The 20,023-nt window shown below is 49.6% G+C and overlaps 1 protein-coding gene across 7 annotated transcripts; it reads left to right on the forward strand.

Annotated features, from left to right (window-relative positions):
• The first annotated feature begins 147 nt into the window (after positions 1-147).
• On the forward strand, positions 148-19,359 carry FBRS (fibrosin). Of its 7 annotated transcripts, none has more exons than XM_079951345.1 (18): positions 150-2,401; positions 5,910-6,083; positions 7,719-7,754; positions 8,330-8,359; positions 9,290-9,338; positions 9,975-10,383; positions 11,351-11,589; positions 12,202-12,401; positions 12,597-12,641; positions 12,818-12,913; positions 13,527-13,595; positions 13,678-13,707; positions 13,899-13,970; positions 14,304-14,436; positions 15,650-15,736; positions 15,830-15,913; positions 17,072-17,291; positions 17,799-19,359. In XM_079951345.1, the coding sequence occupies exons 1-18, from the start codon at positions 1,946-1,948 to the stop codon at positions 18,541-18,543; spliced, it is 3,174 nt and encodes a 1,057-aa protein (XP_079807471.1). In that variant the 5' UTR covers positions 150-1,945; the 3' UTR covers positions 18,544-19,359. The 7 variants fall into 7 exon arrangements, with proteins under 7 accessions (XP_079807473.1, XP_079807469.1, XP_079807471.1 ...); XM_079951346.1 differs by having other exon boundaries at positions 9,978-10,383; XM_079951341.1 differs by having other exon boundaries at positions 15,650-15,913.
• Positions 19,360-20,023: the final 664 nt, after the last annotated feature.

The raw sequence follows: 20,023 nt of genomic DNA on the forward strand, positions 1-20,023 counted from the left end.
TCCTTTTCTTTTTCCAGCGGAGGGATTTTTTAAATGGTTCCATCAACGCAGAGGGCGGAGGGATATGACGCTGTGGGAGGAGTTGCGTGCCGTGCGCAGAGACGAAGGGGATCCGGCAGAGGCTGCTAGAGGGAGAGGGAGAGTCGGGGGGCAGCCGCGGAGACGGAGCGGGGAGGGGGCAAAGGACGGCCAGCCGAAAGGGCCCCCCACCCAGGCGCGAGGGGGACGGGAGCGCCACGCCAGCCCGCCTGCCGGCCTCCCTCCCTGCAGCCGGACCCTGCCAGCCAGCCAGCCACCCCTCCCCCATCCTTACTCACCTCACCGCTTCGGCCAATCAGCTGTGGGGGGGCCGCGACGATAGCGGAGGGTACCAGCCTCGCAGCCAATCAGCGCCAGGGGCTCGCGGGGCCGCTTGCCGCGAGCCTGGACGGAGGCGAAAAGGTGGGGTGAGTTGAAAAGCCCCCTCAACGGCCGGCGCTCTTAAAGGGACAGCTTGGGGGGGCCGCGAGAAGAGGGGGCACTTTCAGCCGGAGGACAACAACCCCCCCCAACCGCCAGCGCCTGTCAATGGATTTAAAGGGAGCCCGGCCCTCTTAAAGGGGAGTTCTTCTCGGGCCCTCATTGTGGCTGAGAGGGAGGGGTGGCCCTCAAAGGTGAAATTTGGGTTTCCCCGGAGGACCTTGAACGCTGGATCCTTAAAGGGCAGCGCAAGCTGACAAGGAGGAAAGAGAAATGCTTGGAGGGCTTTTCATTCCGGTCGTTGGGAGAGTCGGTGCCTGACAAGGGAGAACTTTAAATCCACATTCTTAAAGGGGAGGCCATGCTTTGGCAGGAAATGTGTGGCGGACTCAAAATCGAACACTCTTAAAGGGGAAATTGAGAGACAGAGATCCGGACCCTTAAAGGCAAGGTCACACCCTGTGGGAGGAATCCGGGAGGCCTCTTCTTCACGGACGGAGGTTCGCGAGGAGGAGGAGGAAGGTGTCGCTTCCCGGGAAAGCAGAAGAGGAAGAAGAGATGGCCCCGCGGAGCCGCTTCCCTCGCGGGGAGCCCTCGGCCGAGCGGAGGAAGTGAGAGTTGCCCTCTGGGCGGAAGCCGCTTGCCATTGTTGGCAGGAGCCACCTCCGCAGTCTTAAAGGGGAGGCTGCCCAGGCTGGCAGCTCCGTCGGGGGCGAACCCCCAATTCCCCTGAGGGAAAGTCGAAAGTGACAGTTTCGCGGTTCATCTTCGGGGGGAAAAAAACCACACAGATAGGCACTTAAAGCAAAGGCTTCCTTCAACCTGCAAGAAAGTTGCCATGCGCTGGGGTTTGTTTTAAAATTGGGTTTTACAAACAAACAAATATATATATATATATTTAAAGGCACACTGTGTCACAGTTGGAGGGATGTAAAACCCTTGTCCAAGGCAAGGGTGTTTTGACAGATTTCCTTCCTCACCCAAACAAGAGGCTCCATGTTAGAGAGATCTCTGTGCGCTGGCAGGGGCTGATTTTATGTAAAGGAAGAAAAAGTTACTGGATTACCTTCCGCTTCTTAGAGTTCTATGTTGAAAGTATTTAATTCTTTTTAATTTAATGGTCTTGCCTTTAAGACAAAGACCAAAAACAAGCAGAAAAAAACAGAAGTTGCCATCCCTGTCACTTGAGAGGGAATTAAACTTGAATGAAAGGAGAGTTGCTTTGACTTTCCCAGAGCAAAGAGGATCCTCTTGTGTGGGCTCTCTAAATGTAAATCAAGGAAAGGTTGCTGACAACTGTAAGGTGTAAAGGCCAAGGATTTTTTGTTTTGGCCACGAAATACAAAACCCCTTTTTTTACGGAAAAGAAGAGCCTCGTTCTTGCTTTTCCAAGTGGCATCTGTGGAAGAACAAGGGCTCAGTTGAGAGCAGCTGCAATGCAACTGGCTGGGGAAGGGTGAAGAGTGTCCCCCCCCCACCTCCTTGCATGTCTGCAGTATCCACAGGACACAACACGACACATTCTCTGTACCTCAAGGGGGGAACCATGGAAGGAACAGCGGCAGCTCCTGCCCCATGCTGGAGTGGGGGAGGAGGCAGCAGTAGCCGAACACGGAGGCAGCGGCGTTGCTCACGGCGGGACCGTGAGAGCCGCTGCACTCGCCGCCGGGGAGGCCGTCCTGGGGATGGGTCTCGTCGTGGCCTCTCGTCATCTTCATCTTCAGGATCGGACAGTGAAGGCCCCTCCCCACCTGCTCCTGTGGCACCTGGAAAAGGCCGCTCCCTGCAGCAGCAGCAGCGTCGAAGGCGGCGGCCCCTGCGGCGGCGGCGGAAGAGACCCTCTGGATCATCCTGCAGCCGCGATGAGGAGGAGGAAGAGGAGGAGGAGGATCTCATTGATGGCTTTGCCATTGCCAGCTTTGTCAGCCTTGAGGCACTTGAGGTGAGGAAGTGTCCCAATCTCTATCTGTGGGGTCTCACGGGCCTTTGTACAGTCTGGGTGCTGAGGTTGGCTGGGAGTGATTTTAGTTCTGCAGGCCCCTTAGAGCTGTGATACAGAAAAGAAGAAGAAAGAGGGAGAACCTTGGATTCTCTTGTCCCCATAATTCAGAAAAGACACTGGCTTCTGCTTCTGAGACTCCACGGGAAGAAGTCAGCTAGGACAGGGTGTGCTTGGAGAATAGGAGTAAAAACATATGTAAATACTAGTATATTTTAAGTGCAGCAGGTTGTTGTTCCCCTCCGCCCTCTCCCCTCTCCCTTTTGTCAGCATGGGATTCCCAAGTCAAGTGACAGTGATGGATCTAGTGGACAATCTGAGTTGCTTTCAGATAATAGCTGAAATTAAACAGATGTGGGTCCCTGATTGGTCTCTTGGATGGGAGATCCCTAGAAGTCCCTTATAAGAGCAGAAGAACTTAAAGCTATGATTGGTAGTGTTCAAGCCATCTAGCACAGGACAAAGGCAGACTGGTTGTTTGAACTTTAGTTTGTTCTACAAGCAGAAGCCAGTGGTGATATAAAAGGGAGCAAGACGGTCTCCTGTCTTGTCAATCATCTCAAATAGGGAACCATATGGATCCCTCAAATTAAACTGATTGGCATGTGGGAGAAAGGGGGGGAGCAGGTCTGTTTTCTGGTAAATTGTTGTGAGAAGAAATACCCTTTTGTGAGAGGCTGGAGGAGGAAGAAAGAGGGGGAGATGAGCTGCTGTCAGAGGAGTCTTCAGCACTTGAAATAAGATAAAATGGTTATTGACTAAAGGGAGCAACCATAGCTCTGAGCTGGTAATTTGTATATAAAAACTTGAGTTAGATCCCTAGTAGTACTGGCTAAATGAACCCATTGTCTGCCTTAGTATAAGTGCCCCTTACATATGCAAAGGTATAGTATGAGACATAAAGCAAAGGAGGCTTTAGTAAGCTCCAATCAGTGTGGTTTTGCTGTGAGTTTCTTAGTGTGTTGAAGTTATGGTCCCTTTTTCATGAATATTTCTAGGATTGGGATGTGGTCTAATAAACTCTGCATACCTTGGTGGGTGTGGGATTATGTGACTTCCGTAGGTGCCGATGTGTATCTCTCAGGTGACATGCAAAACATAGCTGCTTCACTTGCTGAAGCAGCAAAGGAGGATCTGCTAAACACAGGAATGCTCCAGGCTGGACTGGCTTCACCTGCCTTTCCAGCTTGACAGGACTGGGTGAGGAGCTGGGCGTGAACACAGGTGCCTTTGCCAAACTCCAAAGGAATCCAGTGCATTGCTAAGAACTATTCACTCCACAGCCACAGAAAACCGCAGGGGTGGAAGAGCATGCCTTGGTCTGACACTCTGCCACCCTGAGACTGGCTGTTTTCTCTGGATATAGTCCCAAACTTCTTATCTTCCTCTGAGGCCTTTCCTGTTTGTTGGCATCTCTCTTGAGCTAAGCCGATCTTCCCTAAGTTATCAGCTCTCCCCAATGCACTGAAGGTGACTTTCATTTCCCATAGTGGCCAGGTGAATGTCTGTTGACAAGACAGACTTCTTGGACTGTGCTGTGCAAATGCAGCATTCCAGATGCAACTGACCAGGCGAGGCAAATGTTGTGTGTTTGTTGAGCTTTTCAGAAAATTTTATCAATTGCTGCTGGTTACAGTGGCGTGTGGTATGGCTAGCTTCATTTTGTTTGGATTTAGAAGATTGACTAAATTACATTTTTATCTCACCATTTTTCCAAGGAACTCATGGTATACTTGGTTCTACCCCCCTACACTATTTTAAATGATGTTTCATTTTATAGTTTTATCTGATTTTTATGTTTTGTAGTGTATCTTTGTAACCTCCTTAGAGAGACTATTGTAGTTAAGCAGTGTATAAATTGTTTAAATCTATAGATAGATAGATAAGATTTGATTTGATTAGATTAGATAATCTTACCCTGCACATCTGGTCAGGCTAAGATCCTCAGGGACACCCTTGTTGTTGTGTGTTGCCAGGCATAGTTATTATTTTGATATATCCCCGACCTTCATCCTGAAGTCCCAGGATGGGTCACAGAAGTTTAAAATACAACATTTGAAACTATTAAATGTCAGGGTGAAGAGGTGCATCTTCAGCTTATGACAAAAACTATATAATGAAGTTGCCAGATGCACCTTTGTGGGGAAGAAATTCCAGAGTTCAAAAGTTGCTCTCTCCTGGACCACCACCACCAGTTTCTGAGGGTAGTAGAACTACCAAGATGGTCCCTCTCTTGACCTTAACATCTGAGAGATTCTGTAGAGAAGGAGGCAGTCTTTCCAATATTTGGGGCTTAAGTTAAGGGTTTTAAATATTAACGTGAGCACCATGAATTGGTTCCGAAAATGAACTGGCAACCAGTGCAGCTGCTTTCAGACAGGGATTGTGCAAGATCTAAATGGAGCTCCAGCCAGTAATCTGCCCACTGTGTTTGAAGTTTCTGGGTTGCCTTTAAGGGCAGTCTTCTTATGAAGCAAGATGGAAGAAGACCTTCTCTGCAGTGACACTCCATTGGTGGAATACCCTTCCTTCTCATTGATGGGTGGCAGTGTCTCTTTTTAGGTTTCATCATCAGCTGCAGACACATTTATTCATGCAGTCATTTTTAGAGTAGCAGTGCTTGGAGTAGGTATTGAGATATTGTATCTCTGCATTGGCTGCTGTTTTGGTTGACTTTTGATTAAATGTGGACTGGAAATATTTTAAATTAAAATTTAAATAAGAGAGATGGGCCCAAGGTCAACCAGTGAGGCTTTATAGCTGAGCAGAAATTTAAACTGAGACCCTCTGTGCTGGTTCAACACTCTGCCACTACACCATGTTGGCTCTCAGTCTGGCTCTATTCTCATAATGCTTAGCATATGGTTATAATTTATCACATTTTTATCCCATCCTTCTTTCAAAGAACTCAGGGTGATGTACGTAGCTCCCCATTAACTCTTCTCATACAGTTACAAGAGTGAGAGGCAGTGACTTGACCCAAAGTTGAGCAGAAATGGGAGTTCAGCTCTTCTTGATCAAAGCCCAGTATACACCACACCAACTCTGGATATACTGGATATACACTTTGATCTCTTAATTTTCCATGGTTTGTGTTTGTGTAGAAGTATAAATTTCTACTATATCCGCACACTAATGTAAGAAGGGGTGTATGTTTTTTCTGAGTCCAGTCAGCCTGGTACAAATGATCAAGTAATTAACACACATAATTATTCCCACCTTCCCATTTATTATTATTACTATCATTGCTATTACTATATTATTATTATTATTATTATTATTATTATTATTATTATTATTGTTATTATTATCATCATCATCATTATTTTATGGTTGCCTCTAGGGAGCTGAAATACATCCCAACATCCATCTGGGGTTAGCTTAGGGATTCCTGAGCTTTTCTGTGCTCAATATAGTTTTAATGCACACCTGCCTTGTCACCTTCCCACAGAAGGATGCTACCTTGAAGACCCCGGAGCGGCTGGAGCTTCGGATGAAGCATTCTGGAAAGAGAAAACGGGGAGAGGGGAACAACTCTGAGCCTGAGGATGAGGATGGGAGCTCAGAGAAGGGTCGCAGCCGGGACAGAGCAGTGAGGAAGCGTACTAAGAAGCGGCACAAAGAGGTGAGACCCGTGGCTAAGGGGTTGGAAACTGCTTTTTATTGTGTTGCCTGCTGTCAAGCCTGCTTTTATATGCTCCCCCCATTTTGCAGGCTTAAGTTTAAATCTCTTAGGCAGCTAATTGGGTGACTTGTTGGGTTGGGGGAGAATGGACGTCAATTAGTATCGGTTGTGGCTGGTCTAGGACATGTTACCAACAGGATTCTGTTATCAAATAACTTTTTTTTATACACATGCTTGAAATTTGCTAGGTTTTGTTGTGCAAAAAGGCAAGCCTATAGCAGCAACTAAACTCTATAGTGCTGAATAACTTGGTCTATAGTGCTGTATGTCTGGTGAATTTTTTTCTCTTTCTGAGTATGGCATTATGTTAAAAATATGGGTTGAGCAAGAGGCAAAATGAAAAGCTGCTAGAATTCAATGAGATTACATGAAAACGTTCTTCAGATCTTGAATACTAAGGCTAATTGCGAATTCAGGACATAAGGGAAACAGAGAGCTTAATGTGAACCAGAACATAGCATCCTGCCTGGGCCAAGCCACTAAATCTGTAAAGCAGAGTTTATTTGAGCTTGTGCAGCATAGCTTTCCTTTGCTGTTAAATTACCATATTTTTCCTGTAGAAAAGGATTAAAAATAAAGGATTCAAAGTACTAGGGTATAGCCCTGAGACAGGTTGAAACTCAGCACGTCTGCTAGCTGACAGCAACAGAGCAGGAGCAAAGTTGCCCTCAGAAAGTGGGACTCCCTCCACAGGAGGGCTTGTGGTTTATTTATTAGAGGGCTTTCTGTTGTGTTGTTGAATCTCCAAATGGCAGATGAGTTTTGGTGACATCAGCAATGACGCTGCATCGACACGGTTGGAAATATTACTAATAATTTGATTTGAGGAGGGAGACAAATCCAAGCCCAGCAGAATTGCTTTTGGAATCCTCAAAATGCCTAATAAATTTAGAGCAAATAGTGGAGCGGTGGGCATGTTTGGACAATCATATAAACTGATATATGAATGAGTCCTGTGCATCTGCATTCAGGTGCCTGGCTTCTTCCTTTCCTCAAGCTGGAAAACAAGCCAGGAAGTATTGGCTAACCATAGTTTCACGTTGCATCTGAACTAGGAAATGCTGGTCAATGGCTTCTGAAAAATCTAGGCTATGAAACCAGGATTTAAAGTTGGTTTAATACTTGAGTTGTTTTGGAAGTTATTAACTATAATTTCCTGGTTTGGCCATCATGGGATATTATAGTTAACTGATCTTCCTGTCTTGTTCATTTGCACAAAGGGAGGAGTGAAGTGACTGCATGAGGAGGAAAGAGACTCGTTCATATCTCAGCTTTTTAAGCTGAGATGATCATCTGAATGCAGCCAAATTGTGTCTGTGTGTAGCATTCATCTTTGTGGAATACTCAGCATGGGATTCTAAGGAGGACACATTTTTCTTTTATTTTCAGTATTGCTCTTAAAATCTTATTACTCTCCTGACAAAACAAGGATGCTTTCTCTTAATTTTTTATCTTTGGGATTTTTAAAAAAATCTTTGGGATTAACAGCCTCCTATCCTTCTGAGTCTAATCTATCTTTCTTTATTTTCCTCTCTCTGCCCCCACCCCCGGCCAACCTTTATTTTCTTTTTCCAGCCTTCTCTCCAATCCTACCTGGAAACTGGATATATAGTAAGTGGGCAATGTATAAGCATTCCTCTCCCACACCCCTGCTCTCTTGGTTTGGGCTTTAGTTTTCATTAGTGGTGAGCCCTGGCTGCACACAGCTTCACAGGGCACTGTTTTAGCTTCCCAAACATTATTTCCTTGGCATCCTTTCCCACCTGTGAACTGGAGCAAGGGGTGTGTGTGTGTGTGTGTGTGTGTTGTAAATGGCCTCCAGGAGATCTGTAACTAATCCTCTCCACTCGGTGCTAAACCATGAGAGATGCTGGTCCCTTGGAGAGTGAGAAGGCACCAAGGCTTCTTCCTTAATCTCTGATGGATTCAGTCGTGCTTCTTTGCAATGATGCCTGCCTGCATGAGTTATTTGCATTTGATTCTGTTCCCCTCTGAGGCCTTGGGTGGTCCATGGGTTTGGGGTATCAGAATATCAGTCTTTCCATGTGCCATAAAATCCTACCATAAGTCTTCTGCAGAGCCTGCTGCTGACCAGCATTGTGGTGGGGTGTGTGTGTGCCACTGAGGAGCATTTCCAGTTTGCTGTACTGACGGACTTCCTTCTTTCTTTCATTCTCCTTTTGCAGTGTGATACAGAAAGTGACCCAGAGGAGCAGGTAGGCATTGACCCCACCCTGGTCCTGTAATTTGCCAGGCTTCACTTGTGACTGCCACATCACTTGACACTTGTATGGGAGTTTTGGAGCAGGGCAGATATTGCAAAATGGACCCAGCAATTTGGAAAACGCCAAGGTCCAGTTTCTCTGCATGCTGAGCCACATGGGATCCAATTCTCCATATTTCTCATCCCACGCAAATGTTGGTGTTCTGAATACTTGAACCACATGTGGTGTTAAGGTGCTGTGGGAAATGTGCAGACATTGGGCCTTTATTTATCTTATTTTATTAATGATTTGTCTTCCACATGAGTCTCAAGACAATTTACATAAAAACAGCTAAAAATAGCTTTGAAACCTGTACACAAAACAACAAAAGGTATGTTTAAAACCAATATGGAATAAATACCTTTTCACCTGGCTGGAAAAGCTTGTCAAAACAAATGTCATAAATTGCTTTCCAGAAAGTACAAATAGTGAGCAGCTGCCATATCTCTCTCAGAGTTACCATGGAGCAAGCTTCTGATGTGTTAGGGACTTCAAGGGGACACTTTTGCAGAATACAGTGACCTATCTTGGTATATAAGGGCAGCAGGTCAAAATGAGCACCTTGAATTTACCTGGAAGGGTGTAGGAGGCCAGCATTTGTCAACACTAGCATAATAATTTCCTAGAGGCCTGTTCCTTTTGGAAGGAAAGCAACTGTGTTCTGCACCAACTGTAGATGTAGTGACTAGAAGTAGCAAATCTGTCCTTATTTGCATGACAAGCTACTTCCATTGCTTGCTTCAGAAAGAAACATCATTTGTTTCCTTCAGAAGCTTCCTGACTGCTTTTCAAGTTGGCCTCAAAACAATTTGAGATGGTGCATATTTTGTGCTGAATTGTCTTGACTAAATAATGAGTGGCCTGTTTTTCTTGTCTCTGTAGGCCTCCGTTGATGACCTCGAACAGTCATTCACTGTCTCAACCAGCAAAGGTGGGTTTGAGTGCACAGGGTGGGGGCTGCTGGTCAGAGTAGAAAATACTGGCCTAGATGGACAAATAGTCTAGCTTCCTTTAATGTATATTCACAACCATATTCCTATTAGCATCACTGAGACTGCGCTCTTGTCCAAACACCAAGGTGCCAGAAAGACTCTTAATAAACAGCATGGTATTCTGGTAGGAGTCACTTGCACTGAGTTTCCTTTCCTCTGCCTCATCACATTTCCTGTGGTGTGCTGGGAGCAGATAAGCTGCACTGGATTGTTTCTGTTTTTGAAAGCTAATGTAAGCTTTTTGAGTAATAGCAACACCTAATATCTATTCATGCTAAGTGCTTGAAGTACTGTGACCAGGTGGGCCTCCTCTCCAGGTGTGTTTTCTGCTCCCTTTGTGTTTGCTGTTTCCTAGAGTTTTTAGGGTCCAATTGCTTAAGAATAGTTCCTTCCTCCACCCCCAAAAGGATTCTTTGAAATAGATTGTGACACAGCCCCTCTCCTGCTCAACAGGACATAGGGCTGATTTGCCGAGCCAGGGAGTCTATGACTCAGCAAGGATTGAACCAACAGTTCAAAGTCTACTCACCTGGTACTCTCAACCTCTGTTTTTTTCTTTCTGTTTCTGCCCCCAGCAGCCTCGGGACCCATTGGTGCATTAAATGGGAGCTGTGAAGCCAAACTCTCTGTGATCCCTAAAGTCTCTGGCCTGGAGCGGAGCCAGGAGCGTAATTATGAGGCCGATCGGGACCCCCTGCTAGTGCCTTTCCTGCCCAAGGAGCCCCCTTCTCAGGCAGCCGCAGCCCCCGCTCCAGCTCAGGCCTTGCCCCCCAGTCCTCCCGCCCCACCTCCCACCAGGACAAGGGCTCAGACGCCTAATGCTGTTCGCGGGACACCCCAACCCAAAGGACAGCTGCCTCCGATGCCTCAGGGGGGAGCCGTCCCCCACAACCTCACCCAGAGCCAGCTGCACATGAAGGTACCGCCCTTTGCCAGTCAGACGCAAGCGCCATACGCTGTAGGGCTGGATCTCAGCACCGGAGGGTGAGTCCCAGTGCACTTTCTCTCTCTGTTTCTCATTCTTGCTTTCCCTCTTCCCTCTATTTCAAGCTTTTTCATGTCCCTCTTACTCGTCTTCCTCTCCATTTTTTGTCCCCTCTCCCTTTGCTTCCCCCTGCCTTTGACCCGTCACTCGTCATCCTCCTCCTTGTCCCCTTCAAGCAGTTTCCCTTCTATCCTTTGTGTCTTATTAATAATAACACTTTGTAGAGCACTCATAAGGGTTTTTTATTTTCAAATCACTATTTACATCTCTATAAAGTAGGTCAGTATTGGCATCCTTATATTCATCCCTATATTGCATATTGCAACTGGGTTGACTGGAGCTGATGGGGGAGAGAGAGATGCTTGCCGAAGGCCACCTTTGGCAGAGGCAAGATTTGAACTGGGACTTCCTGGGCCCCATTTTGTGACTACTCAGTGCATGTTGGCTGCACTCACCCCCACATTTTCTCTCCTTCTCTTACTCATTTTTTTTCTCCTTGAGTGTTGCCATTTATCCTCATTTTTTATTACAGAAAACGTTTTATTCTTTCTTTGCAACTGACATTACTGCACTCACTTGGAAGATAATCGATTTGGCAATATTAAAGTGCAGATGTGTCCCAGCTTGACTTGGCAGCCTAAACACCTATAATGAGTAATCCTTTATGTAGGATTACTTCGAATAGAAGACCCTCTATCTCTGGCTTGTCTTCGCAACAGCCCAGTGAGGCCTGTTGTTGTTGTTTCCTTTTTGCTGACTAGGGACTTCTGGTTGGGCAAACCTTGTATTCGAGCCCCCCTACTCCCCCCCCAATTGAATCCATTGCTGAGTTGAGATTTGAACCCAAGCCTCCTGGGTCCAAGTTCAGTGCTCTCTTTAGTGCTTCTGTGCTCTTCTGGCTTCCATCGTTACTCTGTCTCTTCCTGACTTCCCCACTCCAAATTTATTTTTCTCTCCCTTTTTCAGGTGCAGCCGCGGCGCAGCTCACCCCAAGCCCATTCTCCCTCCATGCTCCCCCTCTTCCTCTCAGCTCCCTCACCGGCCCTCCACCCCCTCGCTGGCCCTGCCTCCCCACGCCTTTCCGCCCACCCTTCGGCCCCCTTCCCACCACCACCCAGGCATGTTCACCCCCTCGCCTGGCCTCCCACCGCCACCCCCGCTGCTTCAAGTTGCCGGGCACCCAGCTGCAGCCGCTGCCATATCTGGTAAGAGGGACTTGGCGGGAGGGGTGTGGCTGAGTGTGGTCTGTGGTCTTGGGGAAGATGGTCAGGGGCTATGTAGAAATGAGAAGGGGTGAGAAAGTGGGGCATAGGCTAAGGAAATAGAAGGTTACTGTCATATTTTTCATGTTTTATGATAACTTTAGAATCCAGAGAACTCTGTGTAAAAAAAAAAAATTGTAGCCCTTGTGGTGGCGGCGGTTGGGGCTGGGGAGAAAGAAATGTGTAGATATACAAGGGCAACATGAAGCAGAAAGGAAAGGCTGGAAGTTGGGGCAGGGGAGGAGGAAAATAACTGCCAGGGCAGATATACGAAGGGTTTCACTTGAGTGTAGCAGTGCCAGCTTCGAAGGTGTAATGCTTATTGGCAGAAAGCCTTGGCAAGAAGAGGAAAAATCTGGGGTCTAGCCTAGAGAAGCACTTCCAGAAAAACTGGGAGTTTCTGTAGGGCAGGGCTCTGTGGCTCTAGTGAGTTGTACGGGTGAGGTGATTTGGGGTGGGTGAGTGTCAAATCTTTTCCATGCTCGCTTCCTTTCCTTGCTGGCTCCACACCCCAAGAAACTTGCTGTCGGGTGACTTGATCTTCTACCTCCCCAGAACAAGAACTAATCCGCCAAGACCTGAGTTCGCGCTTCCTCACGGCCCAAGGCGGCACCGACATGGGGGCTGCTGCCATCCGCCCGCTGGCCTTCCAGTTCCACCAACACAACCACCAGCACCAGCACACCCACCAGCACACCCACCAGCACTTCACCCCTTTCCCACCAGGCATGGTGCCCACAGCCAGTCCAGCCATGGTGAGTGTAGTCCTGGTAAGATTGCTGGGAGAAAGGGAGGGTGGGCATTGGGAACCATGGCCCCAGGTTGCTGCATCCCCTCCCTAGTGTAGGACTGAGCTTGTCGGTGAGAGCTGAGATGATGCGCAGGATGGGATTCTCCCCTCAGAGTTTTCTCACTTCTCGCTTGTGCCTCTCTCTTCCTCTCTCTTGCAGTATGAGAAATACCCAGGCAAGATGGATGGGCTCCTGCGGCACAATGTAAGTGCGGCTTTCTTGGAGTAGGGAGCGCCCAGGGGGTTGACCTGTTGGCAGGGGGACCCAAGGAAGCTCTGAGAGTTGTGTGTCCTGAGGAAGGAGCAAACACCCCCCTTCTTTCCCTTCCCGCCTTGGTTTTCTCTGGGTGGCGCTTCCATTGCTTTCTCTTCTTCTTCCAGTTTTATGCCGCCTTCCCCCCAACCGTGTCGGGGATCTCCCCGGTCCTGCCTCCCGCTGTGACTTTTGGCTCCCTGCAGGGGGCGTTCCAACCTAAGGTGAAGCCTCCAGACATAGTAGACAAATGGGCTTTTCTGTTCTTTTTATCTTGGAAGGGGGGAAGTTCTAGAATTCAGGGCTCCTGGGTTCCCCCTCCCCAACCTCCTGGTGGATTTTTAGCAGGGAGGGCGGAGGGCCAGGACTCCTGGGGAATCTATGTGAAGAGTTGGGGGAGCAGAGTATGGGGATGCGGGGAGCCAGGGTTACTGGGGAGAAGTGGAGCCCCAAAGCTTTTGAGCATGAAGAGCAGGTGCTTGGACTCTTGGGTTCATCTGCTGGCTCTGGGAAAGAAGTGGGGCCGAGGGGAGCATCCCTCGTGATTTGGAGAGCATGCCTGTGTGTGTGTGTGTCCTGCATGGCCTGCATGGAGTGGCATTCTCCCCTCGCCCTGAGGTGGACAGGGAGGCTGGGAGCCAGAGCTCCTCAACAGCTGGGTTGGAGAGCCAGGATTCTATGTGGAAAACAGAGAAGGCGGAGTGCAAGAATGGATTTCTGACCTCTGCCAAGAGGATTGCACGATTCTCTGTGTGCTTGGGAGAGGGATCTGAATGTGGAGAGAGGAGAGTTCTCCTCAGCAGCCTGTCTCCTCCTGACCCACTGTTTCTTCCCCAGAGCACTAACCCTGACCTGCCATCCCGGCTGGGGGCTGTCCCACCTACCTTGTCCCAGAAAGGCACTCAGGTGAGTGTGCCATCTGTATAGGGGGCGGGGCAGTGTGGAAAGGATGACTAACCCCCCACTTGGCTTTTCTGTCTCCTTTCAGCTCACCGATCCCTTCAGGCCGACGCTAAGAGTGAGTAACCCTGGGACCCCTCCTGGACACGGTGCAGTGGGGTGGCTGCTCGGGGTAGCAAGGACTAGCGATGGCTGACCCCACAGGGGGCGGCGGTGGGGAGAGGGACTCAAGTCAGGGTGTAGGGCAGCTTGTGCCTGGCCCAGCAGGGACATAACGTACAGAGCTGATGGTTCCCCCCTCTCTCGTAGAAGCCCGGGAAGTGGTGCGCCATGCACGTCCGTGTAGCATATATGATCCTGCGGCACCAGGAGAAGATGAAGGTAGGGTGGGCCTGCGCCACCTCCCCCCTCCGCCTGCGTACAGTGATGGGGTGTGGCGCAGCTCCTGCTGGTAGCCGCCAGAGGGTCGCTGCAAGCAACGGGAGAAACCTCTCCCATTCTGCTCTTCTGATGTCTGTGCTGGACCCTGGATGCAAGGCGGGGTCTGTGAGTCTGGGATAGGAGGCGGGTAAACGGGAACCGCAAGACCAGAGCCTGGGGCTGGGCAGGAGCAGGAGGTGTCCCTGCCAAAGAGTGGGCTGCGGAGGCTGCTGTGAATAGCGTGCCAGGCCTGGTTGCTCAAGGGGGGCCTCTGTATCCTTTATTTCCTCTCAGCTGGTGCAGGGTGACCCCCAGAAATTGGACTTCCGGAACGACCTTCTCACCGGTTTGCCTGGGACGGGAGCCTTTGGCAGCCTGCCTCACAGCCAGGAGCTGGCACGCCCAGCCACTCTCTTCACAGCCTCAGGTCAGTGCCTTACTCCCCATCCTGCAGTTTAATAATAATAATAATAATAATAATAATAATAATAATAAGTTATTATTTATACCCCGCCCATCTGGCTGGGTTCCCCCAGCCACTCTGGGCGGCTTCCAACAAAATATTAAAATACAGTGGTCTGTTAAACATTAAAAGCTTCCCTGAACAGGGCTGCCTTCAGATGTCTTCTGAATGTCAGGTAGTTGTTTATTTCTTTGACATCTAATGGGAGGGCGTTCCACAGGGTGGGTGCCACTACCAAGAAGGCCCTCTGCCTGGTTCCCTGCAACTTGACTTCTCGTAGCAAGGGAACCGCCAGAAGGCCCTTGGCGCTTGATTCTTAAAAGGCTGAGGGCACTCTATAACCCAGCCTACCAGATTTCTGGGTCTCATGCAAACTCTGTGGACACTCTTTCCCTTCTATGGTATTTGGAGGCTCCCCTAGAACTATGCCAGTAATGATAGTGAGCTTTTTGAGGGACCCAGTGTGCAGGATTTCAAGGGTGGTTTCCCCCCCCCCCCAGGTAGCCCTGCCTGTGAAATGTGAACAGGTGTGCCCTGCCATTTATATGATTGCGTCAAGGCAGCTAAAAAAGACAGTAAAAAAGATTACATGCTGCTTAGATTATTGGTAGTGACAAGGGACTCTAACTCCAGCTTATGTTTTTGGGAGCCCAGCATCCTCTACCTGAAAGATTGTATCTCCTTGTATTAACCAACCCAGATGTTGAGATCCTCAGGGGAGCACCTTCTCAGTCCCATCAACATCAGAAGCACAGTTGGTGGTGACGTGAGGGAGAGCCTTTTCTTTGGCTGCTCCTATATTGTGGAATTCCCTCCCAAGAGAATTTAGCTTGGTTCCTTCTTTGTATCCTTCTGCCAGCAGGCGAAGATGTTCCCATTCAAACAGGCTAAGGTGCAGACAATGCTGATCACTTTGCCACTGTCAGGGCAAACTACATTTTAACTGCTGGTTTGAAATGGGTTCTAATCGATTTTCACTATTGTTTTTAACTAGTTTGTTTTTACTACTTAGTATATTGTAATGATATTTTTTAATGTTCGAAGCTGCTTTGATCCCAACTTATGGAAAAGGCAGACTATAAATATGTTAAATCATGTCAGTAACCTTGAGGTGCACCCCCTTTTGTCAATCCCAGCATCTCGACCATTAACTTTTCTTCATGCTTCTGTCCTGCAGGTGCCATCCACCACCCAGGCAGTGGCACATCATTTGGTCCTGCCGGCACCCCTCATGGCTCCTTCCTCAGCCCCAGCCCCCACATTGGTAAGAGCTGGCGCACCAAAATGCCAGGGCTGGTGGGGCAGGACCCAGCATCTTCCATACGATTGTTCACTCCTCTGCTCGCCTCTTTTCCAGATCCCTTTGGCAGGCCCCCCAGTTTTGCCTCCCTCGGTGCGCTCTCCAATGGGGCTTTTGGGGGCCTGGGCAACCCATCTTTCAGTGAGTATTATTTGGGGGTTAGGGGGCATAAAATCTGTAATTAATGGGGCCAGAATGGTGTTCTCTAGGCTGACTTACAGACAGGGATTTGAACACAGGACTCTTTCCTTTCCTCTTACTCCACCCTCTACTCTTACAGCTGGAGAAGTAACCCAGGAAACCCATCCCAGCCTTTGCAGCCCCATTATGAAGAACTGGAGACAGAAAATCCTGGGTTCTAAGTTTTGGGCTTTTTTTGCTCTCCCCTTGTTCACCCACATTCCATTGTTTCCCTCTCAGAGCTGGAAGGAAAACCCAGGAGCTATGGATCCCACCCTCTTCCTTCTGCCAATTTCTGTGTCCCCTCTCAGAGGCTAAGTTTCAGGACTTTTTCCATTGAGCCAAAGCTTTTGAAGTTCCTCCCTTTGCCTCCATTTGTGGTGCTCCTACCACCTGGCTGTCATTTCAAGGCTAAGGCTTTACACTTCTTCCTTGCAAACTTGAAGCTGTTAGGACTGATCTAAACTTTCAGAAAAGCAAATGGGGCAATACCTGGGTTGGGGCAGGAGTGGAATAGGGAGACAAAGTCTGCCCTTAGGAAACTCAAACATTAGGAGAAGCCCAAGTTAGAACCTGTGTCCTTGGTATGCTGGCTTCCTTCATGCAGAAAGTTTTGGTTGTGAGAAATCATTCATATGTGTGATGCATTCCCCCCCCCCCCCCAATTCACTAGCAGCATTTGGGAGGGGGCTATTTCTGAATGATTGCATGCACGAGCTCTTATTTATGCTCTTTTCACCATGGTGCAGTGTTCATCAGTGCTCTAGACATGATGGCTAAGCTCTACCTCCATAGTCGGAGGCAGTAATGCTTCTAAATACCAGTTGCTAGAAGCCACAGAAGGGAGAGTGGTCTTGTGCTCACTTCCTGCTTGCTGGTTTCCCACAGGTGTCTGGTTGGCCCGTGTGAGAACAGGATGCTGGACTAGGTTTGCCATTGGCTTGATCCAGCAGGCTCTTTTTATATTCTTATTCCAACTTGGGGACCTAGTTGCCCCACACTTCTTCCCTGGGTGAGCCCATCTGCCTGGGGCTTTTGAGGACCCCGCTGCAAAGGTGCCACGGGGACAGCAGTGTTTTCTGATGTGCCAGGTCCAATCTTTCTTCTTTCCCCTCCCAGACTCGAGTGCTGTCTTTGGGCAGAAGGACAGTCCCGGAGCTCCATCCTTCCCTAGCCCCCATGAGGCATGGAACCGCTTACACCGCACACCCCCTTCCTTTCCCACCGCCCCAGCCTGGCCCAAAGGTGGGGCTGGAGATGGGGCTGAGCGTGGAGGAACCCAGCACGAGAAGGAGAGCGAGAAGCCAGAAGGGCCAGTGATCAAGGATGAAAAGGACAGGTAAGAGGCGGAACGCAGAGGTGATGACAAGGGGGTCAAGGCTGTTCCTGGATGAAGAGTGAATGGAGTTTGATACAGTGGAACCTCTGTTTTTGAACGTAATCCATTTCAGAAGACGGTTTGACTTCTGAAACGTTCGAAAACCGAGGATCAATGGGCAGTCTGCAAAACCCATTAAAAACATGGAAAAACTTGCAGTGGAAGCCGTTCGACTAACCGATGCGCATTCAAAAACGGAAGCAATTACTTCCAGGTTTTCGGTGTTCAGGTTCTGAATTGTTCTGCTTCTGAGATGCTCGAAAACCAAGGTTCCACAGTATTCAGGAGAGGGAGGGCAGTTGCTGTTCTTTGGGACTCTATAGGTATGGGTGGAGTAAGAGGCAGTTGGGCCAGCCCAGTATGACAACTAAGGGGTCTGCATACGGCTGGCTGACAGTACCAGGTTGTGGAGAGTGACTTTTTCCTACCCCCAACACAAACTTTCTTTTGCCTGTGTATGTGTTTCAGAGATGCCCTCTTCTCGCGCCATCCACTGCGTGCCTCTCCAGCTACTCCCACCCCAAAGAACCTAGCATTGGCTCACGAGGAGCCCCCAGGCCGGTCACACATCCCAGCAGAGCGTGAGCATCGCTACGGAAGTCCGGCAGGTTCAGGCCACGCCTCCCGCTCCCCTTACCCAGAGCTGCCTCTGAAGAAGGAAGTGAAGGTCAAGGAGGAGCCTGAGTTGACGGGCTTCGAGGGGGCGCTGCGCACGGGGCCTCCCTTCCACAGCACCCTGCATGTTTCCCACCCCCTGGGGACGCTGGCTGTGTTTGAGAGACCCCAGACTGGAACTGGCGGAAGCGTCTCCCCATACCTGGTTGCTGCCCCGCCCTCAGCTGCCTCCTATGCTGCGCTCGAAGCCTGGCGCGAGCCCTATCACCGGGGGCTGGAGCTGCACCCGCTACAGCGCCTGCCCCGCTACCTGGAGACCCCGTCGCCTGCCGCCACTGCCGCCGAGGACTACGAACGGGCCCGGTTATATGGCCTGGCGCCCCCACCCCACCCCAGCCTCATGGCCTATCCCCGCCATCCAAACGGGCTACTGGCAAAAGCCACCCCTGCTGCGGCTGCCGCCGCGGCTGCTGCCGCTGTAGGACTGCTGAGCGCCCCCCCGCCTCTCATCCCTGCTTCGAATGCTCGGCCCTGCTCCCCCCGCCGTGCTCCTGACATCCGGGAACTGGCAGCCTACAAGGACCGGGACTCCAGATAATGGTGCTCTGGGACATGTGTGCACCTGTATCAAGCAGCTTCCCTTGTCTCCAGTGGACTGGTGGGGTCAGCGTGAGCCCTGGGCAGAGAAACCGAGCCCCCCATCCCCTTCCTGTCAGGCAGGGATAAGAGTGCAGCTTCCTGCTGCCTTAACCTGAGGAGCACCCAGCCACCCCTCCCAGAAGGACTTTCGCCTCCTTCAGCTATGAATAGTTGGAACCTCTTCCAAGCTCAGGTTGGGGCTTAAGAGATATGGGGTGTGATGTCTCTGTTTTAGAGGTGTTTGTGGCGGAGGGAGGGCAGGAGTCGAGGGGCTGGTGTGCCCCCGGTTTCGGGTCCCGGTTTCTTCCCAGATCCCTCTTCCTAACAGGTTTTGTGTCTGCTTCCAGTATTCCTGCTGGGCTGAAATGGCTCTGGGGTGTGTTCTTCTCCCTCAATGGACTGATGGGAAAGCTGCTTTCAGGGGAAGGGGGAGGGCTGTATCTTGGGGCACCTCCCCCTGCCAGGCAGTGTAAATATTTATATATTCTGCCCCAAGCAGGTGGGGGAAAAGGTTTTTTTGTACATTTATAAAAGGTTTGAGATTGTGATTTTAAAAGTGACTTCTCCCTCTTCTCCTGTCCTCCCCCCACGCCTCCCCTAGTTTTTACTATACTGCTCTTTTCTATACCTGTATCCGCACCCTCTCCACCTCCCGGTCCCTTTCCTCCTTCTGTAACTGATCGGAAAGGTGCAGTGAGGAGGGTGCAATGCACTTGTCCAGTGCCCCTTTTCTTCCCCAGGTTGGTTAATTAAACCCCAAACTGGTGCTTCTGGATTCCTCGGTGTGTGCGTGTGTGTCTTTGGATGGCTGGTGGGGAGGAGGGCAGGAGGAAGAGGAGGGAAGCACAATACCTCTACAATCTTTCTCACTCGAATCCTGGGTGTTTAGCCCCATCTGTTGCAAGCAGGACACTATTAGATTAAAACTGGAGCTCCGGGAAAGGGAGGCTGGCACCCTGGACGAGTATAATTTTTGTAGCCCTTTAAAAGATGAAAGGGAACAAGACTTGGAGCCAAACTGTACACTGTTTGATCAAGATTCCCCCAAAAGCATCACATCTCCAGAGCAATTGTGACGGTATGGAAGTAGGACACTGGTTTTACAGGAGGTGAAACACTTTGGCGTCAACTGTGTTTTTGCTTTGGAAGAGAAATGAAAGCCTCATTTTCATCTCCCTCTTCCCTCACCCTTTTGCTTTAGGGACAGAGTGATAAACCAGTGCGAGTGGCTGCCTGAAATTGAAAGTGGGTTTTCCATTTTCCTGCCTCCACCGTTAATCCTTCCTGCACAAGTCCTAGACTTATAGCCCAGCAGACAAAGCCCTTTCTCCAAAGCATGATCCCACACCCCAGAGAGCAACTTAAGAAATGCCCATTTAAAAGCTAACACCTGCCAGGGAGTTGGGCAAAATCAAATGGTCCAAGATACCTGCATGACA

Source organism: Podarcis cretensis, assembly GCF_951804945.1.
Source record: "Podarcis cretensis genome assembly, chromosome: 13".
NCBI classification, from domain to species: Eukaryota; Metazoa; Chordata; class Lepidosauria; order Squamata; family Lacertidae; genus Podarcis; species Podarcis cretensis.